The 27,184-nt window shown below is 43.7% G+C and overlaps 1 protein-coding gene across 1 annotated transcript in view; it reads right to left on the bottom strand.

Annotated features, from left to right (window-relative positions):
- carmil3 (capping protein regulator and myosin 1 linker 3) overlaps positions 1 to 26,393 on the bottom strand; it is a 104,495-nt gene extending 78,102 nt beyond the window's left edge. The window contains exons 1-8 of the mRNA XM_008300425.1: positions 26,336 to 26,393; positions 22,076 to 22,170; positions 8,089 to 8,139; positions 6,490 to 6,549; positions 6,277 to 6,398; positions 1,922 to 2,016; positions 1,430 to 1,500; positions 1,219 to 1,292 (exon numbers count right to left, since the gene is read on the bottom strand). Coding sequence (XP_008298647.1) covers positions 1,219 to 1,292; positions 1,430 to 1,500; positions 1,922 to 2,016; positions 6,277 to 6,398; positions 6,490 to 6,549; positions 8,089 to 8,139; positions 22,076 to 22,170; positions 26,336 to 26,393 — 626 coding nt within the window. The remainder of the gene's footprint in view (positions 1 to 1,218; positions 1,293 to 1,429; positions 1,501 to 1,921; positions 2,017 to 6,276; positions 6,399 to 6,489; positions 6,550 to 8,088; positions 8,140 to 22,075; positions 22,171 to 26,335) is intronic.
- Between the last annotated feature and the right edge of the window lie 791 nt (positions 26,394 to 27,184).

Here is a 27,184-nt window from a genome sequence, read left to right as displayed (position 1 = left end):
CAGACTTCATCGCAATTACGTTCTAAGGGGAAGTTAGTTTGGAATAGAAGTGAAATTGTAAAGCAGATAAAGATTTGTGCACGCAAACTGTGTCCTTTGCTCTCTGTAATATTTTTTTTGACTAACGTTGATGCCTGACGGTAAAAGAAAAAAAAAAAAACTTCCCCAAATTGCTTCACACACCTCGGGTGCTCATTCAGCCGTGAAGCCGACACATTCAGTTGTCGTGAGATGAACAGAAAGGAGTCTGAAAGGAGCTTTAGAAAACTGTAGCACCCAATTTTAGCAAAAGCAAACGCACAGTTTTACAAAACTTTAACCGTTCCGCGATGAGCTCGTCATAGCTTATTTCATTTCTAAAGACCCGTGTCGTACAGCGATGTTAACAACAGTGGGTTTCCTTGACACTTGCGTTAGATAAGAGGGTATTCTCCACAGCTTAGAACATGTGTGTTGCTCAAGGACACGTAGGACAACTTGTGTTTTTAGACTTTTTGTGTTGGACTGGATGGCTAGTGGTTCAAAATGGCCTTCAACTTCACCGGATTCAGCCGACTATGACGCCACAAAGCCATTTTCCCATACTTATCTAGAATCTGACTGCGCCACTAGTTCGGAAGCTAATTATGCTCCAGTATTTGGCAGAAACATGTGTGATGAGCCTACTTACACTGAGAAGTTAATGCAGTTAAGCTTTAGGAATGAAAAAAATAAAAAATACTTGCACATTCCTCGCCATCATTAAACTTGTTTGGGAGTTATATCTTACACCGAGCCAGTCAGCTGAATGGTCTTGACTGGCAATTAATATAGCAGAGTAGGTATTTCACTTTTTTAAGAGCAAACTGGAAAGAGAAAATACTACTAAAAAAAAAAAAATGGCAGTACCGTTCTAGCGGACCATTGCGAAGGAATATTGCGAAATGCACACTCACTGCAACACAACTGACAAATATCAAATATAATGAGTCTGTTTGAACTTGTCCAATTACTTTCCGTCCCCTAAATGCCCCCTGATGCAGACGTAAACACCCACAAATTAACGCTAGAAGTCAGCACTTTATCCTGGTTTTCATGACTTCGTTTTTTAAATCCAATGTGCCGGAGTGCAGAGCCAACACTGTACGCTGCTGGAGTTAATTGTGTCTTCCCAATCAGTGCAAGCTTGTGCACTGTAATGAGCCTGGGTGTGGCTGAGATGTCAGTAAAGTATGTCACCTGCTGTCAAGATGGCTGAAATCCAGTAAGTTGAACTCCCTGTTATCCTGAGAGTGGTAGATTGTGTCGACGTCCTAGAACGGAGAAGCAAACAAACAGAGAGATATGAGACAGCAACGTAAAGGAATCGCATTTTTGTCAACTGTGCAAAAGATAGCAATCACTAAAAGCTAATAAAGTGATTTTGTGCAGCCAGTGTAGCCTTCCTCACCCACTGCACTTCCTCTTTGCAGCCAATGCCGTTGTAGTCACAGAGAGCAGCGTAGGTCTCGGAAAACCCTCCTGAAACGCAGACAGGGTAAGACAACAAATCAATCCAAGCCGGACCATTACGGATCAGAAGGCCAGAATAAAGAAGGGCAGAGGACACGTGAAAAGAGGAAGAGGAGAAAGGGCCCCGAGATGAAAGAGGAAGTCTGTGAAAGCGAGATGGTCGGTAGAGAGGCAGAGAGAGACACAGATTAGCTGTAAATATTGAGGTGAGATGAAAGTACAGCACCATGAAGGAGCTCTTCTTGTAGATTAATGGGATTACTAGCAGAAAGCGAGTGCATCCAGTAGCTTTGGTCTCCTGACCCACTTAAGGACGAGTCTCCAAAATGACTTGGTGTGAGTCAGCTTGCGGATGGACTCTGAAGTGCTGCCCGCGTGTAATGCCTGCGCGCTGGCGTGATACAGTCAGAAAAAAAAGCAGCAGACTCACCGCAGGTTTTCTGGGGTTCTAATGATGTTTCAGAGTTTGGTGAAAACTTGTGAGTCCCATCGGGCACGTCCTCCTCTGCTCGACAAATAGGAGGACTGAAAGAAAGAAAGAGAGAGAGAAGAGGTTCAAAGCAGGAGAGTTTAACAGCAGCTCCGTCGATCTGGACCTAAAGCCAGCATCCTGGTGTCAAGGAAGAGGAGAGCGTGCTGTGTTTAACATCTTCTAGCATTGTGTTTAACATTTAGTAGTCATCATTAAACACAAAGCAGAGCTGAGGCTGAAGGGAATGTCAGCTTTACATGTATTCAAGTGTGGGTGGTGTTCATTGAATAGAAATCCTCCATCGAATCCAAATCCGTTCAAATCCTGCATGGAAAGTATTAGGTTTATCTTTCAACATTTGCAAGGAAATAAAAGTTAAAGAAAGATGTAAAAACCACACATAGTGTCTCAATCGTCACAACTTTTACAGCTGGAAATGAAAGAAGCAGCCACACCGTATGAAACGTGATGTGAATTCATCCAAAACATTCCATTAACAGCTTTGGCTTCTAGGACTGGACTCAGAAGTTGATCAGACTGAAATATTCATTTGATATGAATCATAATTTTAACTGGGACATTCAGAAATTAACCTGAGGTGATCAATTCCTCCAGAGCATCACTGAGCTGGTCCATGTTTTTATTTAAAGACTTTTTTTTACCATTTTCTGCCTTTATCCAGGTAGAGAAGACGGGAAATGTGTGAAGGACAGCAGGGGAACGGCATGCAGCAAAGGTCCAGCCAGCCGAGGGGCGAACTGGAGACTGAGCTGTTCAGTGATATTTGCCCTAACCAACATGTAATTAGAGGTCAAATTGTGTTTCTTTAGAGGCATTTTAATGTGGAGTTATTATCCATTCTTCCTCCAATTCTTCTTATTTTGTTAATGGATAGACAAGAGGGGAAATTTATGCATTATTGCATGAGTCTGGAAAAAAAAATCCTAAGGTCGCCCCCTGTTGGTCAATGTGGAATGACAAGAACACAATGCACTTGCAGACATGTAGTCACGTTATGGAGTTTGTTTACCAACAATGGTGTCTTTTCACTTACTATCTTTGGCTGGTTCTTGCAGCAGCCATTAGGGCTAAAAAAAAAAATAATCCAGCCAGGAAGTGCCAAGACTTGCAGTTCCTCAAATGGCCACTGGAGGCTGTCTCCAAAAGCAAGTCAATCCCCTTAGACCTCCTTACTAAAATACTACCTTTCACAACAAAAATAAACAGGTGTACAACATACTGTACGGAAGGTTTTGGTCACAATATATAATTTTTCTCTTTATGATAACTTTGCAAGGGCAGAATTTTTTGCATAACTCAGCCATTTGAATTATATTAAAGCTTGGGTAGGAAGTACTTATTTTGCTATCAATGGGCAAAAATTCCATACTGACCTTTCAGTATTTTGTAATTCAAGTGGTCTGAGAGTAAACTAGACTTGTGCACCTCTTCTTTGCATCATAATCCAAAATGTAGCCTGTAACGGGTGATTTTAGCCAATCACAGGTCGCTTTACTTGAAGCAGGTGAGACAGTATAAACAGCAACAAAGTCCATGGCAAGAGAAGGGCTTTGGTGGTGCAGTGGGGTTAGACTTTTGATTGGGAAGAGCAGGTGTGAAGTCGCAAATCAATGTTGATTTTAAGCTTGACAATTTGTGCATATTTCAAGTGTGTGGTCATGTGGTGGGAGGGGCTTAAAACAGTGAAGGGCGAGGCGAAGAACTGTAGGAGGAGGGCTGTAGTTTTTTAAATTCTGTAATTTGGGTTTCACTTTTTTTTGCCTTTTCTGAATGCCTGCCTCTGCACCTCTAAGGCGTAAAGTTATGCATCATTAAGACTGCGGCCGCGTTGAGTGACAGGTGGGTCCTGTCATAGGACAGTCCATGGCCCAGAGACGTTTGCATGACCCGCCTCAACTCCGCTCACGCTCCATTTCTTTGCTCACTTTTGGATTAGCCCGCAGTTAGGAGGATTCAGACGCTGCCAAGACGTAGACGGCCTGCGCCAGCTTCAAACTGCTCTTCAGGAAACCCACGGGTGATGTCATGGCAGTCTTCATCCATCGTTATGTGCAGTCAGACACATGAGCATCACCCAGAGTGCAGACAAACTTTTTTATTTTTAGCCGGGGTTACTGGTAATTAGCTTCAGATGATCTTCTGTCTGCCATGTCTTTCAGATTAAGCGGCTGAAGTAGCGGTCAACTAAAAAATGAGAAGCCTGCAACGTATTTGTCAACCACAAACTGGGTGAGGTCATCAGGATCTGTCTCTAAAATACAGCTTTGACAAATGGTTTTTATACAGGATCACCAAAGCTTATGAATAAACACCAATCTGTGTAGCAATCCATCCAACAGTTACGGACACATTTGATTCAAAACAACAAATAAACCTCATCAAGGTGCTAAAGGAAAGAAATCTGCGGATCCTCCAAGTCGTTGCAACTCATCCTCTGGGATCCGTAGCAGTTCCACAGCGAACCATCCAAAGGTTATAAAGATATTTCACTAAAAACCACATCAGGCTGCGAGCATATCTGAAAGTTTATCATTTTTATAACCATGTTCTTCACTCGGCATGGATTATTGATAAGAAGGCCTCAAGTTACGTCAGTTACAGGTTTGGGAATAGAGCATGGTAAATATTATACTTTCTCTTCCCTCCGCTGCTGCTGCTGCTGCTGTGGTGCCCTTGAGCAAGGCACTGAACTTCCAGCTGCTCAAGTGGTGCACTTTAATGCCCAGGAGACTATTCTCTGGTGCAAGGCTGCTCCCAGGTGTTTTTTTTTTATAACCCTCCTCATTCCCTGCTAGCGCTTCTCCCGCAAGACATTCGAATAAAAATAACTCCTAGTTAAATACGGATACAAAAAGGGAATTCGACTTACACGTTCGGATCTAAAAATAGCCCGCGCCTGCTAAACGAAACGCAGCTGCATAATATTTTTAAAACGATAACGCTGTCTTATTTGCATTGGCAAGACGCTAATTGGCAGCAGGCTTGTTTTTCATTGATTACAGCTGCTTCAGTCAGAACCGAAACGTAAAAGTGAACGTCTGCAGCATCGAAACTGTTTATGGCGTTGCTTTGGTGCTGAATAAACAACACGCACACTGTAAAATTGGATCCCAGGGATGCTGTTTGAAGCTCGCTGCTGCAATCATATAAAAAGAAGCGTATTCCTCAGCTTACTGGTGTTCTCTTTTAATATTTTCCTCAACAAAAAAAAAAAAAATCCAGTAAGCAGAAAAAGAAAAAAAGAACTGGGATCATAAAGTAAATACTGTTCTCATACATAATGCCGCGCTGTACCTGCTTTGGCTTCTTGATAGGATTACACCGTTATACTGTTGAATTCACCACACACCATCCTTAATCCCATTTGTCAACAAATCACACACAACACCTAACCACATCCGTGACCTTAATCCCCACCTTATCTCCGCAGTCATCACCATCCGCCCCTAGAGGCTGCGTGTATGCGCGAGTTATCTCGATGCTATCTGCATTATGTACTTCAATACGGCAGCGCCAATCGGTTACGAGGCTGCACAATCAAACCGAAAAAACAACGTGCTCTCCCTTCTGTTCTCTCCTCTCTCCCCTTTATTCTCTTTAAATGTTCTCTCTGGAAGCAATCATCTGCCGTGGCCCTAATGGAAAAGAGCCATTCTGAAAGATGATAAAGTGCGGAGATAGCCTTGTGCAGGTCAATAGCCGGAGCACAGTCAATCCCATTGCTCTTAGAAATTGTAGATGAGACCCCAGAGGGAGGGAAACACACTCTCCGCCTTGCTTTGCTTGCTCGCTCATACGGCCACATGACCATGAGACGAACATTTCAGAGACTCCAACCAGTCTTTTCTTTTGTGTGCTTCTCTTTTTTACCAAGTGCAGAGGACATTCGTTGCAGGATTTTCAGCTGTGTGTGTGTGTTTTCCTTTTTTTTGTCTGCTGGCTCAAGTCTACAGTGACGCGTTCTTCTACTCGCTGCCTTTACTACATCAACTGCTTTAGAAAACGCAGTGCCTTCAGGTAACAGCCTACTCAAGTGTCAGCTGGCTGATTTAATCCCAGTGATTGCTGGGTGTTAAACTCTACTGTGACACAGAAATGGGTTGGTTGCAAACTACAGCAAGACAAGAATGAATTTGGCTGTTGAAGAGGAAAGCAGCCCCAAAGTGAAGCTGCCAACTTGCCAACGCACTGTCGAGTGCTGTTAACATTGGCCAACTTGTCTTCACTCCTCAGCGCTTACAACCCGAAAACAGAAAGACTTGTTTCTTTTCGCTCGAGGCGGCGGCGCTTACGCATAAATTGAGTTGTTGAAGACTCGGGAGAGGGCGTAGTTGATGTGGCTGACCATGTGATCCAGCTGGTCCTGGGTCTGCAGTCTCAGCGAGTAGGTCGTCTTGTCTGTGTCGATGACAACCTGCACACAAACATGACAGCTTTTTCTAGCGAAATAAATTATACTGCAATTAATGTCCATCTGGCAGGGGAGAAAAATAAATCAGTCTCACCTGGTGTTCTGGATAGGTGTTCATTGCTCTGATTTCCAAAAAGTTGAAGGTGACCTCCACCTGGACAGAGCAGAAAAACATTAACGTGGTCCACACTGACAGACATTTCTCCTTAAGGTCATGTTTAACAGATCACTACAGCTTGTACAACTGTCTTTTCTTTCAGGAAAACATTGTACTCATCAGTGCAACTGCTCAGATTTAGAAATGCAGTGACACTGATTTGAAAAAAAGTGACATGGGGCAAGAAACACGAGCAACCGTGTGTGTTTTAACCATAAGTGCAGCTAAAACTTAAGCGAAAAGTCAAATTATGATCTAAACTTTAACTTCCAGCTGGTGAACTCCACAGTAGCCCTCTATGAAACTGCAATGAGGGATGGTTGAAAACATTGTGGGTGGCGTCAAATTCAGTTTCATCTGATGGCTTCCACTTTGGCTGATGATGCAACCCAGCAGAGCTCTGCAAAGATTCTGACTTTGATGAAATTTGGGGATATCTGCATGCACTTCGAAGAGGTTATTTGCAAATGGGGGGAAAAAAATAACATGAGTTGCAAATAGTCGAAGTTAAGTCATATAATGCTTTTAACAAGGAGACGGACGTGGTGTCCAAAATGAAGACACTACTGCTTTGTCAATAACAGTAAGAGAATAATTTCCACACTTTTGGAGGAATTCTCTTCGAGTCGTGGCATGATCAACATACTGACGGCTGAATGATATGCAAAATATATACATAGAACAAATATTTTGACACATATTGCCATATAAGTCACTATTTTAGTGGGAATGGTCAATTTTCCACTGAAACAAGCACAAAAATGATGATGTGACTGTTTTTTTTTTTTTTCAGTCTGCACCAGGCGAGCATGCTTCCTTACATCTGGGTAATATGATTTATAGGCTGCAGCCCCACAAGGCTACATAAATATTGGTATGTCGTGGCATGTTTTATTTTTATTCAGAAAAATTGCCATTTCTGGAACTTGGATATTGCATTTGGCTATATTGCAATTCCGATAATATTTTGAATTTTAAAGCATGTGAACTGTTGACTTGTTTACAACCATTCTGATTACTTTACCGCTTGTGTTTCTGGTGTGTACAATGTTATCATGACGTAAGAATTATGAGAAAAACTGAATAGATAAACTTAATAGGTAAAAAAATACAAATAGACCTGGATTATCTCTGAGGAAATAGTTTCAGAAAAATGTTTATTTACCATCCTACCAAGAGTTACATAAGAGCTTCGATGCACTCATGTGTGCAGGGATACATGCATGAAGCTCCAGTAAGCTGCATGAGTTTTATATTAGCTAAGCTTTCTATGAGAGCATCAGCATGTTTCCCAAAACGTCAAACAACTGCTATAGATCGGTGCCACCTGCCACTTACCATCTCATCGTGAGCGTTATTATCATCCTATAGCATCATCACCACAGTCATCATCGTTATCTCTTGTCTCCTACTCTGAAACTCTTCTACTTCTTCTTTTTTTTTTTTTTTTTTTGTCACATCTCTTGCGAATTACCATGAGATCAAGGCTGGCAAGTGAAAGCCATAAAATTCCACTGAGAGCGGGGGAACATTTACCTTGGTGGGCACTTTGACAGCAAAGAGATACAGTCTCCATGTTGCCAGGACCTGAGGGGAGAACACATTTATTTTTCTGTCACAGAGCAGGAAATGCAAAATGCAAATCGCAGCAAAAAATAGCACAGCGCAAACACACCATAAAGAGAGCAAATCATCTCCGCGGTTCATCCAAATGGCTCGTAAGTCATGCTAAGCACTCTAGACATTAGCAGGCTAATGATGATAGCGCGCGTGAGCGTGTGTGTGAAAGAAATATAATGGTGAGATTGCAAGTCATATGACAGTCCGATTTATCGCGCTAAGTTGTGTTGATGGAACTAAACAGCACTTATTCAACAGATGCCTCATTGCGCCAGAGAGGAAACTATCGGTAGGATATGATGGGGGGGAGACAAAGAAGATGGTAAAGCCAAAAAAAAAAGAGGTGTGCTTTTGTCAGGAGAAAGGCATTACCATTTAAAAGTGTCTGGGGTAAAGTAAGAGAAGCGAAATGTGAATATATTCACATCTGCCTATGCAATTAATCTCATTCATAATTCAAAAATCCATAATTAGCATACCCCATGCATGCACCGTGCATCCCCTGCCCCTTCCCCGAGCTCCTTCCATAACTCCTGGCCACACTTTCTCTCTGCTCTTTCCCAGCCGGCTCTCAGATTCCAATCCTGCCTCCTTCATAATTCCATCCCCTGCATCCCGTCATTCCTCTGATTTCTCTCTTCATCTCCATGGAAATGTGTTCATTTCCACCCCTCCACCTCCTTGCCTAATCCCTAATCCCTCCATCTCCCCCGTGCGCCGCTGTGTCCTGTCTGGTTTGCTCCCGCCCCGACACCTCACTCCATCTCCCTGCTGCCCTCACCTCCCCCCCGCCTCATCCCCTCCACCTCCCCTCCCAACTCCCCTGTCTCCTTCTCCCGGTTCAGTTTTTCTATTCTTTTTCTGCTCTGTCGCTTTCAATTCCTCAAGGCCTCTCTGTGCTGAATGGCTAATGGCGCCCTGCTGAGTGGCGGTGAGAGGAAGAAAGAAAATGAAACATACAAAGAGAAAGAAAGAGAGAGAGAGAGAGAGAGGAGGCGATAGGAGGACAGAGACACTAGATTTCCCTCCTGATAATAAAGTCTTCAGATTCTCCACCACTCACGCCGTTCGGAACGCCCGGGCAAAGCTGGCCTCGCGGATCAGCCCCGCGTCTTAACTATATAGACATCCATAACAGACTCCCACAGAGAGGAGACACAGGAGAGGGACGGGAATGAAAAACGGACGAAATAAGGAGGAGCCCGACTGATATTCCCACCAAGAAAGTTTTAAAAAGCTCTAAGCTGGTGGAGGGGCCTTCGCAGAAAGATTGTTAGTCCAATCACAGCTCCTTGACAAGTTTGAAAACTCTTATATAAATCTTGAAAGGAGCGGGGGGACCTTGAGGCAAAGAGAGAGAGCGAGAGAAAAAAAAGGTGAGATATATATGATGAGAAAGTGAAACAGAGAAGCATCTTTTCCTTTTCTAAAGCCTCGATACCTGACAGAAGGTCTCATCATGTAAACAAGGGCATCAATAATGCAGGCGCTGTGATGTGTGCCGATGTGATCCTCTGGTGCTGAAGCGGGGCCTCTTGCGTAGAATTTCTCCTCTCTTGATATATCATTTACAGCCTATTGAGGTATCATTAGAGACAATCAATACCCCAGTTATTTTTTGCTTACTTGGACGGAGGTAGGTGCAGCAGTGAATGGAAAACTCTTGGTGGTGTTCGTTTATATACGAGCCGCGGCAGATATAGAGTTTACGCGGTTTGCCCTCGCTCGAATCATAAAATGTCCTTTTACCAGGACCTCCCCGCGCCCGACAGCGTGTCACCACGGCTGTTAGCGTCTAATTTTGAGGTTTTAAAACCCCCGATTCCACCATTTAGCTTTGAAATGCCACCATGTGTTGCTCTGACATTTTCAAAAGTTAGCGAGGTTCGAGTCTTTTCGCCGTTCAAAGACCACCGCAGATGAAAAACCAGTCGCGTCCATCAACCTTCTACTCTTGCATCATTTAACAGTACGTTGTAGTTAGATAGCAACGGAGTCGTGGCAGATAGTAAGCAATAGACAGAATTCTGGAGTTATACTCTCAGTGCATCACATCAATATTTCAGTCATCTTAAATCGGAACCTTCAGACATTCAGAGGCGAGCAGCTGCTTGTCCTTTTAGTCTCCCCCCCTCGTCCGCCGCTGAGCTAATGCAAGCTATCATGTGATTTTCACAGACGGAGATCTGTCAACAGGGTTAGTTTAGGGAAGATCCCAGTGTTGTTTTGTCAGACGTGACTTAGTGGGTGTTTCCACAACTGAACAGAAGTTGGCGCCAAATGGATAGATTGATCATTTAAAGGAAAATGAATGCTAAATAGTTTGATAATCAACTAATCATTTAAGTCTCAACTGAGCTCTGGTTGACACTGTTGGTTAGACAAATCTGATTTAATTAACTTGAGCTCCTGGGAAATCATTAGGGATTTTATGAACGATTAAACAAGGAAATAACTGGGAAAAAAAATCATCGATAATGAAAATGACTGTTAAATTAGGGTTCAATCGGGATTTGGGAAGATTTGTCCGGCGAGGTTGAGGCTCACAGACTCCAGATAGTTCCTTTCAGTGCGCAGCTGCCCTTGCAAAGTACGTACTGTTGCATGCAGTATGTACACAACTGGGACATAATACTTTGTCACAACATTGCGCCTTAAGCTTCAACCGTCTTGCTCATACATCTGTCGCAGTGTGAAATCGCTTGTTTCGTACGCTCTCGGCGGCTCGAGCTTGTAACGCGAGAGAGAGAGAGACCCTGATGCATTTGATGTATCCTCTGCTGCACAGAGGATTCTGGGTCAGAAAGGCCAGAATAGCATGCTGGCATGCTTACTGCCAAACGGGACCAGATGTAGCAGGACATCCTGGTATTTCAGCATACTCTAACATGCATTGGGGCGTGCTAAATGTTTTTTCTGGCGTACTAAAGGGGGGCAGTATTGGATCACAATGTGTTCTGCTGAATTTTCTGAACGCAGGTTTTGAAATGTTTTACCACAAACTAAATTCCCTTCACCTCAAATGTGAAATTTCAGAGTCACCAGAAGTCTCAAATTAAATCCGACTATTTAAAGAGCCAGACTGCATTTGGGAGAAGCCAGAGAGTTCTCATTTTGGTTTGATTAGATTTGTATACTTTCTGTACCTTTTGGCAATTTTTTAAAATCAATTTGAAGAAAAGAAAACTTCACCTGAGGTCCTTAGAAATACCGAAGGATAATTACGCAACAGCCCAATTATACAGACTTGTACTGAAAGATGTTCTGAGACACTGCAGTGGTAGGTTATTATTTTATCATGATTTGCATTTACGGGTGGTTTAGGAAACTCTGGTGCAATTAATAAAAACAGACATATCTCTGTGTTAAAGTGTCTGCAGTAACTTATAAAAAACTCCCTTTAACAATCACTTCATGGGTCTCAAATAAAATTATAAAGAGGAAACAATATTTGCTTAAAATCAAAATGCCTCCACAGCTCTGATGAAGTGATTCATCCTGAGCTTGACCCAGTGACTGTGAGCGTGTGCAGCAGCAGCAGCAGCTCCGCGGTTTGATTGTTGAAAAGCATTTAGAGTATTAATGCCACATGGATCACCATGACATGCATGAAGACTGAAATAATCACGAGTCACCTGCTGTGCCACGTGCATAAATTGCGCTCAGCCGCTCCCACTCAATTTGGAGACGGTATCGATCCCACTGCTGTGCAACTGCTGTTTAATGAAGTCAAAGAAGAAAGGAGGCGGCATTCTGCATTTGTTTATTCAGGTCAACGGGTGTCTGAGAGCAGATTTCAAGAGTTGGTTGAGTTGGCTGTGCTGAAATAATAAAAGAGCTCCTCTATGGTGGGCTGCAGCTCAATTTAACCCTTAGTTGTCACCCTTAAAGTGACTTTTTCGTCATTCTAATTTCACGTTAGCACTACACGACATTTGTTATTCTTTAAAAAAATAACATTACTTGTAAAAGAAATCATTTGTGGCACTGCTCTCTGCTAACTTCTGCGTTACCCCACAACATCACAGGTCATGCAATAGTCTGTTAGCAATATAATGCTCCGTATGTCCACATATCTGCACAAATCCATCTTCTAATAAGGAAAACATGAACAAGATCGTTCCTATCTGCTCTTTAAACAAGTTTTACCATAATGTCAACAACAAAATTAGCCCAAGAAGCACCTCATATAAAAATGTCATGGACCGCTCAGCCCCAGAGAATCACAGTGGTACTGTCATTAGGTTACACTACCTCTATGGAAAAATTTTAGTAACTGTAATGTGACTACGAAACTTAGAAACCAGGACACATAGCATTACCGCATTACAGGCAAATGTAACGTGATTACAGGCTTTTGACGCTAACTTGCATTTGTCAAATGAGAGCAATTTATTACCCTATTTTTCATACATGAATATCATCATTTATTCTGTACATATTTATATACTAGCGCAATCAAAAACAAAATTAGTTTTACGTCTAAAATAATGTCCAACGTGAATTCTAACATGAATTCTAACATGACTTTCAACCCAGCGCTCACTGGGTTCGCATTTTCACAGAATTCGTCCCTTTTGTCCCCTTAAATACAATCCTGGCTCGTACACGCTCCAGATAAATGAGTCGTCTGTGACTTAACAAGATGATGGATTTTTTTTCTGAAGCATCAAGCCATAAGGACAAATTATACAACTACTAATAATAATTGGCACAAACAGCTAAAGTCAAGCCCACTAGCCAGATCCAGATTTCTTTTTTTTTTCCCTCCCCCCCTCCCTTCATGTGGCATTCTGGCAACCTTGTCCTCCGCAGATCAATCAGAAATCCTAAAAGCTGCGCGGAGATTCGTTTTTCCGCTCAGGAAATCCTCCCGAGATGAGATGGTCAACTTTTTTTTTTTTTTTTTTGATCTGGTCAGCCAAGGAGACAGCAGGTGACAATCTGAGGAAGCGCCCGGAGACGAGGAACTGGAACGTGGAGATGATGGGATGGGGAGGTGACAGAGGTGCCCTTGCTGTGATGGCACAGTGTCAGAAGCTCGAGTTCAAAGAGCCAGCCATTCTGCCGGCCCCTGAAGCAGACTGAGGGCAGGGTGGGAGTTGCATGTCATACGGAGGGAGTGCGTGTGCAGCGGTACGCGCACAACAACAAAAACAACAAAAGTAGTCCTTCGGCGGCGGCGGTGTGTGTGTGTTTGCGTGTGCACGCGGCGGAGAGGGCAGAGGGCGGGGGCTTATATTAATCATAAGCTGTCAGGCTCTGGGTCTTGCACTTCAAAAGAGATGGTGCAAATCAAAGTGTGTCTCTGGGTCGTGTGTGTGTGTGTTGCGGCGTTGCCTCCGAGGGAACAAGCAGAGGATCAGTGCCAGATTTGGCCGCCCGCGGTATTTCTGGCTCGACCACAAGGGCATTTTAAACACACATGCACACACACACGCGCGCGCCAACAGCAGCACAAAATCAGAAACATTCCAATACAGACATTTGCATAAGTCCGGCATGCTAGTAGAGCGCACACTTCTTTTTGACTGTCGCGCACGTATAATGATGCACAATAGCATGCTAAGCTGGCTTTGGACTACACTTGCTTCCCTCTCTCTCTCTCTCTCGGCCTGTCGCACACACACTCACAGTCAGCCACCATCACTCAAGTGATCTAAGCATCATAAGAACACAACCCTGCCATCAGTCAATCTGTCAGCTTACGTGCATGTGTGCGAGTGTGTACGCGCCTAAGTGACAGCGGGTTTGAAAGCACAGATGCCCCTGGTCCTTCTTCATAAGTGGACTTTAGAGTGGTGGAAAGAGAGAGAGAGATGGAGCCAAATCAAAGGAAAGAAATGCAAAGCTCAAAAACACATCTTGTTCCAGATTCGCTCATAAAAACCGAGTCCTAAATCAAAGAGATGGCATGCAAGCACTCTGAAACCCAACCTCTTAAACTGAGGAAAAAAAAAAAGAGAAAAAGAAGCAGATAATGGGAAGAGGTTGTGGGGTTGCGCTATAGATGGGAGTAAGAGATGAGTGCACAAGAAGGGCTGAAGAGTGGCAGGGCGAAAGAGCCAAGAGTAAAAAGGGGAGAGAGAGAGAGAAAAATAAAGAGGAAACAGAAAAAATGTGAGCAAACATGAGATTGTGGGATGAGATAGAGGAGCGAGGAAAAAGGGGAGAATGAGGGAAGAGGTGGATGCAGGAGGACGGAGACAATGAGAGCGAGGGAACAAAAGGAGAGGAGAGGAAGCAACTCAATAGGATGGAGAGATAAAATAGAAGCAGAGATACTCCGAGGTGCCTTTCAGGCCTGACAATGCGCACACTCTCATTCACACTTTCTCTCCTTCTCTGGTGGCGGCGGTGGTGGAGGGAGGGGAGGGGGAGAAGAGAGAGAGAGAGAGAGAGAAGGTCAGCAGTCACACTTCATAGCCTCTCCGCCATGGGCTACCAACATGTGTTATGATAATCAAAAGAAAGCTCAGTCCTAATTACAGCACAGAGCGCTCGCCACGCACGGTCAGATGGTAAATCTAGATACTTTCAGAGAAAATGACTCCATGCTGACAATCTCGCAGGGAAAAGCCATGAAAAGAAACTCAGCGGTAATGTTCGCCATTACGCCGGCATATTATGAGAGGCTGAGAGAATGTAAGACTCCGCCGCCAGCGCAGGCAGTCTCTGCTTTGCTGATTTGTGCTCTGCTTTCTTTTTACAATCCAACACGCAGTTGGATTCTCAGCACAAGTCCCCTCCACAAAGGCCCAGCTTCACCGTTTGGAGTTATGTAATTCAGTGTCTTGTTTTTGACTTCAACGTTGGCTCAGTTTCACCATCACTGACCGTATACTCGCTGTCCTGCAGGCTCAGTTCTCTAATACACAAGAGGATGTAACAAAAAATTAAATTAAATCCTCCGTTACAATCTGGACTGGGACCGTTCTCCCGCCTCCAAACCTTCTCTTCCCTCTTCTTTCAACGTACAGTGCTACTGATGTTACGCATGCCAAAAATAAAGACGCCTTGGAAACCTCTCTGGCTATTTTGGAGCAGTTCCGCTGCTTGGCACGCCGCATCCGTCTCCGAGCACCTACAGTACGATTTGAAGATGCTCCGTCACGTTACCCTGTCAAAAGGTATTCTGGGAAATGCTGCGAATTAGCAACAAGACGAGGAGAGTTGCGGACGAGTAAATTAAAGCACGCGTCGGGGGGATTTCGCATTAAATGCTCGTATAAATGTGTCTCCGAGTATATGCACACCTACACAAAGCAGAGCTAAAGCTACACATCGGTTGGCTGGGAGTTGGCTCGAAAATCAATCCGCACAAAAATACACGTATTGATGGAGAAAGTGGCCATTTAATTCCAGTCTGTCACAGTGGCGAAGTTGGTAAAGTCGGTCCTTGAAACATTCTTCAAGCTTTCAGAGTGGATTAATAAGACGGAGCTGGAGGACAAAGTGTCGGTTAGCTTTTTAGCACGTAGAGTACCCTTAACCCTATGAGCTCTGGGCTATTTTCAGGGTAATTTCACTGCATTTACTTTTAAATGCTTATCTTGGTTATTATGAGGGATGGCCATACTGGATGTGTTGTATCTTCTTTTTCTTTTCAGAGAAGCCTGAGCTTTCGAGAGCCTCCATCATTTGATATGATAACACTTGGATTTTTTTTTTTTAAATATTAGCCTTTATATCAAGGAAACACATATTTAATACGACTACACAAGAGGCCAAAATGGTCACTTTGCTTCAGGCCCTCTGGAGTTCAGCGTTACCACTGCCTTCATTCTCACAGGCGCTAAAACAACAACATTATTCTGTGTTTGTTTTTCATACAAAGTGGGACGTAATGTCAGCTCTGAGAGAGAAATTTGCTGTAATTTAAAAATTGGATTGCTCTTTAACACACACCGAAACTACTAATTTCATCAGAAAGGGTGCATTTTCTGCCGTTTATTTAGAAACGTGGTCCATTAAGAAACAAAAGGGACTCTGTGACTTAATCAGCTGAGAAGCAGGAGAGTGAGAGTGAGGGAATATGTCAGTAAAGATGCAGAGGTTTGATCTTCTTCATAGCGTTATTTCACATTTGTGAAGACCAATCATAATTACAAAACTCTGCTTTTGCTCTTTCTTCTTATATATCACTATATATGGTTGCATAGATATGAGCATTTATGAGATGACTGCTTTGAGTATATTTTAATATAATCATTATTATCATCTTTTCAAAAGCAAGTTTGTGACTGATTTTCTCACTTTCATCAGCAAGTTTCATCAAAATGCCTGAAGGCAGTAAATACTTGAAAAGCAATTTAACTTAGAAGAAAGGATGTGAATTTGGTCACAGAAGTCAATCTGTCTTTGTTAGAAATTTAAAAAGTGTTTCTCCTGACAACAGTGACCTTATGGAGGCGTCCCAAATCCCCAGATTAGAACTTCAGTGATGTGTTGTTGCCTTTTTAGAAAGTTGTAGGATTTATTTTTTCTTTTTATTTCCACCTTAAAGCATGTTAGGTAGATACCATACTGTAACTCCAACTGGTTTCTCTCTACACCTAGGAAATGGTCAAGTTTTTTAACCTCTTAAAAGCTGAGCTTTTGTTGGATATTATTTTAATTTCTATAAAAAATAAAAATAAAAAAAAAATATAAAGAAAATAAAAATATATTTAAAAAAAAATAATAAAAAAAATTTAAATTAAAAATACAAAAATACAAAAAATACAAAAATAACAACTAAGAAAATAATTTAAAATAGTCAAAATGTAAAAAAAAAACTAACTACTGTGGTAATACAACCCAAAATGTGATGTCCATGCATGTGGAGGTCTTAAGAGGTTAAACCTAATGTCTCTGTGTGTAAAGCAGGATTTCCATCAAAAGAACTGGAGTCTACCTATGTATGAGATGATCTTGATGACTTTTTCAGAGCCACAGGAGACACCGTACAACTGCACAAACCAACGAGGTGCCACTTTCACACCGGTGCCCTCCTGAGAATTTTAACTCCGCAGGTTTGGATTTGCCACCACTGAGTCACCTCCAGCTCCGGACGAGTCAGTTAAACACAAGTCAGTGATGGAATTTACCCTGGACACTGAGCAACAGAGGCAATTTAGCCACTCCAAAGAGCGATAAAATTCAATAATTAAGAGGGCACACAGCGAGAACACGGAAAATGCTAATTCATGGAGATGATGTCAAAAAAAAAGGAGCAAAAGAAACGCTTTAAAAACAATAAACAGGCAGAGGAGGGGAAAAAATAAATAAGAAAATTAAAACAACAAGCAAAGACAACTCAGTTAAGGAAAATGAGATTCATGAAGTTGGATTTAGGACAAGAGGAAGGAATCCTAAAGAAAGATATTGATGATGCTGATTAACTACAAATGGGAGGCGGGCCTGGCTGCTAGCAGCTCCGAGTCGGATCGATTTCATTTACAGAACTTAGCATGAAAACACAAGTTAGTCTCGGGGGACTTCTGTGTTTTTCTTGCTCAGACTCTTAGTTCAGATGAGGATAATCTCCCTACTCCATACAACGCACAGAGTTTCAAGTATATCTTCTGAACATAGATCAGTTACAGTGCATTAAATTAAAAGTGTAACTCCTCCCCCAGCTCTGAGTCCAACTCCACCTTTCATGTCATTTAGTAAAATGCTAAAACGCAGACAAAGGACAGAGAGGAGCGACGTGGATGTGAGGCAGGAGTTGCACAGTGACGTCCCCAAGCCAGATAAATAAAGAGCAGCACGGAATCTGCAACACCAGACCACAGAGGGCTGTTCTGAGGTGGAGGGCTTTGAAGCAGATATTAGTGAGGTGAAGCAACATGGTGGTTCTGACCCGTATTAATCGGAGCCAGAGCGGATGGTGTGAGCCTATGAGTGGCAATATGACATCAGTTAGGAAGGTAGAATAAGGATCTGAAGGTGAAAGAACCCAGTTTGGCAGTGCTCCTACAAAAGCAAAAGTCTGAACCATCAAAACTAAAAAATATGAAGTAGTGGTGAACGATGAGCCTCGATATATTTAACAATGAGCGTTTTCAGACTCCCACCCAAGGGCAGGGGTTAAGGAAGGTGTGCCACCCACCTGATTAAGGGACATTAACACTCTCTTTAATCTAAATTTCATGACGTAGATGAGTCCCTTGACTTGATGTCAGCGATCTCAAAGAGTAGACGGTGTGTTGAGCCATTTTCTGTTCTTCTTTTCTCATATTTGAGCCATTTTCACCCATGAAATGTCAAGTTTTTTAGAAATATCAAGACCAGCACGGATTCATTTTTTAACACAGTAGAGCCATAGCAATTAGTTTACAACTCAAAAGGCATGTTTAAGTGGGAAGAACCCCTTTTAATACTTTAATTTATGATCCTTTGTAACATTTTTCCAGCACGTGCTCCATTATTAGAAATGTCCATTCATGGTAAAAGTAGTATAAAAAATTAAATATTGTCAGTATGATGCCTCTAATGCTATTTTTTTGTATATTTGTTCAGATTTGTAGAGATTTTTGGACCTTATTTTCAATTGAGATACTGTTACTGGTCAGGTAAATACAGGTTGGTATTGATTAGCAATCCTGATTCAACACTGACTTACTTCACAAGTCTGGTCCAAAGAGGTAAAATGTGGGGGGAAATACTTCTAACAAAACAAAGAAAAGAAAACCACAAAAATACGATCCACCATCCAAAACATTTGTGGCTCTGCAATGACTCAATTCCAGCATATGTCAATATTTAGTGATGCTGTATTGTGCAATTCATGTTTCAGGTTTTTTTAATTCTTATTTTTCAAGTCTAACCATTTGCTCAGATGTGCAAGGACAGAATGCATTTTGTGTCTCATGAGTGGAGAAACATGTATCCAGATTGCTGACTTTTACTGTGAACTCTCATTTCTATGATTTGCTAAGAAGATTAATTGATCAGTTATCAGCCATCGAATTAATCTGCAACTATTTTGATCGGCAACTGATTGGTTTGAGTGAAAAAAAGCATTCAGATCCCAGCCTTTTAACTTTGAACATTTTCTGGTTTCTTTACTCTTTCATAACAACAAAGTGAATATCTTTGGGTTGTAGACAAAACAAGAGAGCTGAGGAAATCATCTCTGGGAAACATTTTATAGATCAAACATGTAGCCGAGAATCAAATCTCCAGCTGTATGGAGAAAGGAAATAATCCTTTCCCTCAACTAGAGGCTCAAAACCACAAAACTAGAAATATAGAAATTGCAGACCGTAAGTCATCGTTATATATTACGTCCATCAATTTCAAAAATTACTGCCGTGTCGTAAACTTCCCCCCACACTGACACAGCCACTACGCTCGCAAAAAAAAAAAAAAAAGCGCAGCCTGATCTTTAAATGCAGTAGCGCCAACTTGACCTCAAACCTCAGTCCTACCAGAGTCTCATGAGCAGGACCTCCACGTAACCGCACAACTTAAGTGGGAATAAGCAGCCGAGTGTGTTCGGGACTGTCAAACAGTGGCACTGTGAGCCAGTAATAGGCCCATTATTAGGTGGGAGCGAGGAAAACCGCAGAGTCAACAGGGGATAAAAATGGAGCGACCGATCAGGATAAATAAGTGGCGGAAGAACCAAATCGGCAACTGGGGCATCACAACGCATCAGAGATTTTCTCCCCCCCCCACCCCGACTCCCTTCCCACATCTCTCGCCTTCACTCCCTGTTCCTCTAGTGGGATGCCCTCCCCACTTCTCCCATCACACCCACTCCTCCCTCTCCCTGCCTCCTTCCACGTCTCTCTCCCCTCTTTCTCAAGCCTTTGAAGATGCTTTGTTTTCTGAGTTGCCTCTAATCTTCAAATAGGGTGATCTAATAATGGCTGTAAGAGTGTGTGCGCGCCAGCAATGCACCCAGGCATGTGTGTGTGTGTGTGTGTGTGTGTGCATAGATGCCTCCTTGCACATGTCAAACTGCACACATGAGCGTTGTGCATGTGTGCGTGAGTGAGTCTGAGTTCAGCCAATGATGGAAACATGCGTGTTGATGCTCCCCATCGCACTGCCCTGGGTGCTGTTTGGATGTCATGCTGAGCCCTCCCTGTGTCTGTCTGCGAGGGGTGGTGGGGAGGAGACAACCCTCTCTCTCTCTTTCTATGTGTGTGTGTGTGTGTGTGCGTCGCAGCATGATGGCTGGTACAGTCAACACACACCGACAGTTGGATACCAGCAATCTCCGCAGGGAAAACGGGGCGAAAAAGAAACAGCAAACAGTAGAACAAAGACTTTAACAGATAGAACAGTGAATATCAACTCCATGTTTTTTTTCTGAAAACTCTCTTTCCGCGAACTAAACAAACCAGACGAGCGGAGATGAAGACTGTGATGCTGTACAGATTTGACCCGCTAAACCTACTTCAGAGGGGGAGATCCACATGAAAGGGAGGATAAAGGTAAAAGAAGGCCTCGCCTAAGCCTTGAGGCTTAGAAAAATGATTCTCAAGTCTAAATTCGAGCCCCGTATTAAAAAGCCATCCCAAAATACTTCACTTTCCCCCTAACTGCTATGTATGACATTTCTGGGCATGAGTGAATATTTTGTGCCCAATACCGAGCGAGACTGAAACAAACAGTCTATTTACAAACTCTCTCATCTGTTCAGCCGTCATACATCCAAACAAATGTATCCATTAGAGGGAAAAGATTGCCTTTTAGAGGGGGTAGACCTTGACAACGAGCTAGAATGAATGCATATATATCCATCTTGCCCCTCCCTCCCTTCCCTTGCCTTGAAAGAATTAGGAGCAGTTGCAGCAGCGGCAGCAGCAGCAGCAGCAGCAGCCAAGGCCCATTTGGATAGTAAAAAAAAAAAAAAAAAAACTCTCGTAAGGCAAAGACCTAATTGAATTGCTTCTGATGGAAAGAGGAGCTCAATACCCTTTTACAGGTTTGAGTAAAGATGGAGGGAAGAGGGGAAGGGCATAAAGGGGAGAGACAGTGAAAGTGAGAGGCGACCGGCGTGGCGATGATGGTGGTGGTGGTGGGGAGGAAGGGGGAGGTGGGAGGGTGATGACAGGGTGGAGAATAATCGAGATGGACAGATAGGGAGGGAGGGAGAGAGGAAACAAAGAGGAGATGACAAAAATAGAGGAGAGGGGAGGAGATGGGGAGGAGGAGGAGGCGGGGGGAGAAATAACAGCAGAGATGGAAAACTGAGAGAAGTGCAGATTAATAGTTCTGATTGGCTTATCAGCTTCGTCTTTCCTGTCGATTTCTTGGGGAGGAATCGAGCCCTGTCCCCGCACACAGCCAGCGCCACGCGAGTAACTGATCGCTCACTAATGCGCCTGACTAATTGACAATTCCTCAATAACAGCGGTGGCCTCGGCTCGAACAGGCTCCTTGAACACATCACGAGCTGCCCACACACCCTCTGGCATGCACTCACACGCACGCCGCTTCTTCTTCTTCTTCTGTTAAAAAAAAAAACAATAAACGATGCCTTGTATGTACACCACACAACCGTGTTCGGCTCACACACATCACACTCTTGCCCGTGGCATTAAGGCCATCCTGCCACATCTAATAAACTCTGAGGACGGACTCAGTAGGCCGTGGCACGGTGTCCACTTTGCTCTGCTTAGACAGCATCTGTCTTAAGCCCGATTTTCGCCGCGTCTGTTGTGTGTCTGAGCAAGCGTAATCTGCGACTTCTTATGGCCCTTTCAATTTGTTGCAATTACGTCTCATTGATTTCCATTTTGCCCGTAACGAGGCCGACGTTATTCTGTTCCATATTTAACAGCTCGCGAGCGAGGTGGGGCGCTTTCTCTTTAACTATCAATACGTCTCTTCGGGCGACCTGGTGTGAAAGCAGAATAACGGTAGGGGGGGAGGCAGGGAGGGAGGTGTTGGCGTCTCTCACCAGAATCCTGTCCTCTGATTTGCCGCTCCTGGTGTCCTGCTTGATGGCTCGCACAAACTTAATGGCCTGTTTGTCCAGCACCTTCCTGATGCTCTCTGGAAAAGAAGAGAGGTAAGAGGGGGGGAAAAAAAAAAAGATAAAAGAGGCGAGTTAATTACATAATGTACGGACATTACAGGGAAAGTGCTGCCCTGAGATGCACTCAAAAAAAAAAAGCTTTTTAAAGGGGAAACACACAAATTTAATCATGCAGTCTGGAAAATTTTGACAGGGATGCAACACGTTTGCGTCTGTGTACCAAATTCGATGCCTAAACTGAGAATATTTGCTGGTATCGACTCAATACAAGGGCTCCTATTCTTCTCATCTAACAAACTGCACTGACTGATTCATTCCTTAACTATATCAAGAAGCTATAAGCTACTATTTAGGAAGTGACATTAGCTCGCTGCACAGCTACAAATGAACCGAGCGGAACAGAAAACAAAAGAGGCTTCTGCTGTCTGGATGCCACTTAAGTTGAGACTGCTATATATCGTGCATGTTGAGGCTGTTCTCAAAATTCAGCCCACAGCCCGGCGCTAAAGCGGAATCAGTGAAATGCCGTGACTGAGAAGCCGATTTTAATGTGAATTGGGCTGATACCAGACCCGCTTAATAAGGTCAGCGTTGGCGCTTTTACAAATCCAGCCTGTTGGATTGGCACACACACCTAAGACAGATAACAAATACGGACTGACAGCGTGTTTAATGTGGTTATGCGGTTTGATCAAAAAAAAAAAAAAAAAGTTGCGCACATGCAACAGACGTGAGCGGTAACTCTCAGCGGTCGGGATTCGATGCACGATTTTTGTGGTGAATTTATAATCACACCGCACTCATTGAAATACCCCGACACCAAATAATCCGACCACATTTAAGAAAAGGAGAAGAGTCAGTCATCACATCATCACTGGAGTCTCTCATGAGCCGTGTGATGGGCTTTTGTTTGCATTCAAACCCTGTTCAGTCGTTATATTCAGGACATCTTGTGTTTTGAATGTTGAGGTTAGCGGAATGGCTTCTATCAGTGGCGTGTGGACGGCTCACAGAACGTCCTCATTAAAGATTCTTTTCAGACTTCTCATACTGACAATCATCAATTTCATGAGCCACAAGATCGAACCGGCCCATATGGCCTTTTTTTCCTATACGCATATATCAACAGTGGAGTTTATTAGTGTGCTTCTCACTCTCCTCAGTAATTAGCATCAATATATTTTAGCTTTATGATTCTATATTTCAGGATATCGATTAAATACACGTACATCTATTAGGAAAATGGCCTGCTTGGACATACAATTGATTAGAATTTTCCAACACAATCAACACTGGGACATGTGTTTACATAACTTTGTGAGCTCTTGCAGATAAACATGTGCGATTCCACCATGCATCTGCACAAACAGCTCCGGTTCGAAAGCTGCAAGCAAACAAACAGGTCCTGGATGACTTCATGTTGAGGATTATGGCTAAACAGCAGTTTCACCGTGGAAGAGCCGTCCAGACCTGAACCACCACGTCAGGAGCACACCGAGAGCACGCCTTGACCTTCATGTGGTACCGGGAATATGTCCCCTGGGGTCAGACTGTCAACGCTGAGGTCCGCTGTAACATCCCGAAGAGAACATTTAGCACAGAAGTCCTGGCGCGATAGCAGCTGGGTGCTTCGTCATGACAGCCACTCGCGTTTCATACATCCACTTAATAAGTTCAGCATCAGTGCTGATCCAGCATATCAGATATGCTTCCCTCATAAAAACGGTGTGAATCATACGCTGCGGTCTTCAGTTATCAGATCTCAACCTCACACTTGCAGGGGATATTAGACCAAAACAGCAAGAAAGGTCGACCTTGATGGTTTGTTCTTGACTTCGGACACACTGGCCAGAACAATCTTAGCTTGTTCAGGAGGTTTCAACTCAATCACATGGTCTCAGGAAATAAAGTTTGCTCTGAGCTGTCGAGGCTACCATAGTGAAGTGAAGTTTGAACACCTGAAGGTTCAAGGCAAATGTAGAAAATGAAAAGGCGGATAAAGACCATGTGATCCACTCAGAGGAGGAGCTGACAGATGTAGGTCAATTAGTTCATTAAGAGAAACTAAAATGCCAAGAATTCATTGAGAATATTCATAGTTTCTGGTTTATCCATCTCTTGTTTTTGATCTGACAAAACCAGAACTTTATATCATGCTTTATTTGCTATTTTCATTTAATTTGTCACCCATCTGTTTAGTTAGCTATTAGTGACTTTCAAGAGTAAAATAAGCTGAACATCAGAGCGTTAAGGACTTGGAATTAGGACACGAGTAAATGACACTTCCTGGTTGGGTCCTATGGAAACGAATCCGCTCCCCGTAGAGCGTTTGTTTGATATTTTCGATAGACCTGCCTCTGTCTGGATGTAGCCGTCAATCGGAGGATATATGTCCCAGTAAAATCCCCAGGGTCGTCGCTTCTTATCTCTGATTTTCAGTTTAGGGAGAAGCAGGTGGATTATTCCTTTTAAAGACAGCCGCACAGGGCTGAACAGTCACAGAGACAAGTCGACAGCTACAAAGACACAAACATGAGGACGGGCAGACACATACACAACTTCTAGCTCTGGAGGACTCGTAACTGGGCTATTTATAGCCTCAGAGAAAGAAAGAAGGAAAGAAAGAAAGAAGCAGCCCAGCTCATCTCAGTGGAACCAAACACACCATCCAGAGCTGCAATCTTCAGGGACCTCCACTCCACCACGCCAGGCGACCCTGCTGAAGCTCACTGAACCGCACCAGAGGCCCTCTTCCATTTGCATGTCCACCACCGGCGAGCAACACAACCTGCCTCTCGCAAACACAACCTACATCCCTCCGACTGCAAACAGGCACATATGCCCACAAGCTGTGCGATGTATTCGGAAAAAACGAAGGGGGCCACCCCGTGCTAAATATGCAGCCACGGAGCCCGGCAGATGGAGATACAAGCGAGTCATGCTGTGTCACGATGCTCCACTGTGTCACAGTCTCTCACTGGAACTGCACACTCATAATTCTCACTTTCCCCATCCATCCAGAATCCGGCAACAGCCATGAAGTTGGCTCTCACAGTTGATTGAGCGGCGGCAGATGCGGGGAGGATGAGGATGGGATGGTGGAAAGGATGGGAGGAGGAGGAGGAGGAGGAGGGGGGAGACAGCACACCGGTAGATCGAAAGAAGGATGAGCTGAAGACAGAGAGTTACTGACATTAATCTGGGTAAGACCCAATCGCTTAAACCTGTTAACACTTTATGCACCCCCCCCTCCTCAAAAGGCCTGCTGGTGTCACCTCGGCATCTGTTCCCAAAAGGGGGGTGAAGAGGAGGGGAGAAGATGGATCTAACCACCCATCCCTCTCACCTCCACGCTGTCTTTTTTTTGTACAGATTGATGGATCTGCTCCCTCCACAACAAGCTCATCAAATCTCCTCCCTTCCCCATCTGATCCTTTGCATTTGGCAGGTGCGTTAATGGCCTAATACCGGCTGGATCACCAGGCCAGACAGAAGGGAGCTTGACCAGGTCGAAGTGGTAAACAGGGGACTTAACTCGTCGCATCAAGATAATTAGCAGTGAGAGACACCTCGTTTAACACATCCAGCTTAAAACACACCGCTTGTGTTGTGTTATCTGTGTGTGTGTGTGTCCGATCCCTTTCAGCATGTGTGCAACTCAACCCATGCTTCTGCACGCAAAGCAAAGCGCTCCCGGTCGCACAATAACTCCCACACACACACACACACACACACAAGGAGAAAAGAAAATGGGATGAAAAAAACTAACGAATGCGCACGAAAGCCTCACTATGCGCTCACATGGCTTAAAAATAACTCCTGTCAGCGCCACGGCACCCATGTGCGCGATAAATTTCAGCGGCCGCTCTTTATGACAAATCAATCCCAAAGTGAACACTCCTTTGCACCGGAGATCGATGAGATTACAAAACCTCGCAAGCTTCCACAGCCATTAACTCCGGGCTTTTCTGTCTTTCTTAACGCCTTGTGGGAGACATTTCGTGCGCTCTCGCCTGCGGTGATAACTCCTCTTTTTTCGGGTTGTGAAAGGAGCAGCTGAGTAAAAGAAAAAAAACTAACCGTCTTCAATCCCTCCTCTCATCCACCTCTCCGTCCTTTTTATTTCCATCTTTCTTTTTTAAAAATGGCACTTTGATCGGGGGGAAAAAAAAGTCAGCTCACCTGTGATTTCCCTGCTGACGTTCACGAAGCCCGCCGCTGTGCTCTCCTTTGAGGCCATGGTGCGCTCCTCCCGCCCGGCCGGCCCCCTTCTTCTTCTTCTTCTTCTTCTGCTTCTTCTTCTTCTTCTTCCTTTCTCTTTAATGTCTCTCTCTTTCAAAAATCTCACCTCTTTCTTTTTTTGGTGCCTCTTTCTTTCCCCTCCTACCTTCGCGCCTGCAGGTGCTCCGGGCGCAGCAACAGTCCGAGCGGTGTTGGTGTGTGCAGCGATGCCGTGGTGCGCACTGGCAACACACACACACACACACACACACAAAAACACAGAGGAGCGCCTCCGACTTCAGCACTCAGGCTATAAAAAAAAAAAAAAGTGAGGGAGGGAGGGAGAGAGAGAGAGAGAGAGAGGGAGGTGGGAGGTAATAAGGGTTTGGAGCTCCTAATCTTGTTCAAATCTGCCTCATTTGCTTGACATTTTGGTGACAAATTCCATGACAGCGGGATCCATCTCCAGAGAGAGAGCCGCTCAGGAGGACAGCTCTGAAGGCACAAAGGAATGAGGGGTCACACATTAGAACATGTCCCCCTATAATCACTTGTTTTCTTAGATTGCAGTGTGTGATTGTTTTTAAGATCATAATTAATCACTCTGTGAAATGATCATTCTTATCAAGATGACACCCACACACCAAAAAATTCCCACAGAAATCAATTTAAAATGAGAAAAACAGCAACTTTTCACATGGGAGGATCTGTAATCAGAGATTTGGGGGTATTTTTTTTGTTTTTAAAAATGCCAATTCATGTAATGAAACAATGATTTTCTGTGTTTTTAAGGACTGCAGGGCTGACAGG

Source organism: Stegastes partitus, unplaced genomic scaffold (genome assembly GCF_000690725.1).
Source record: "Stegastes partitus isolate 25-593 unplaced genomic scaffold, Stegastes_partitus-1.0.2 Scaffold1539, whole genome shotgun sequence".
Classification (NCBI taxonomy): Eukaryota; Metazoa; Chordata; class Actinopteri; family Pomacentridae; genus Stegastes; species Stegastes partitus.
Note: the sequence above shows the minus strand (reverse complement) of the source record. Positions and strands in the feature narration are given on the sequence as shown.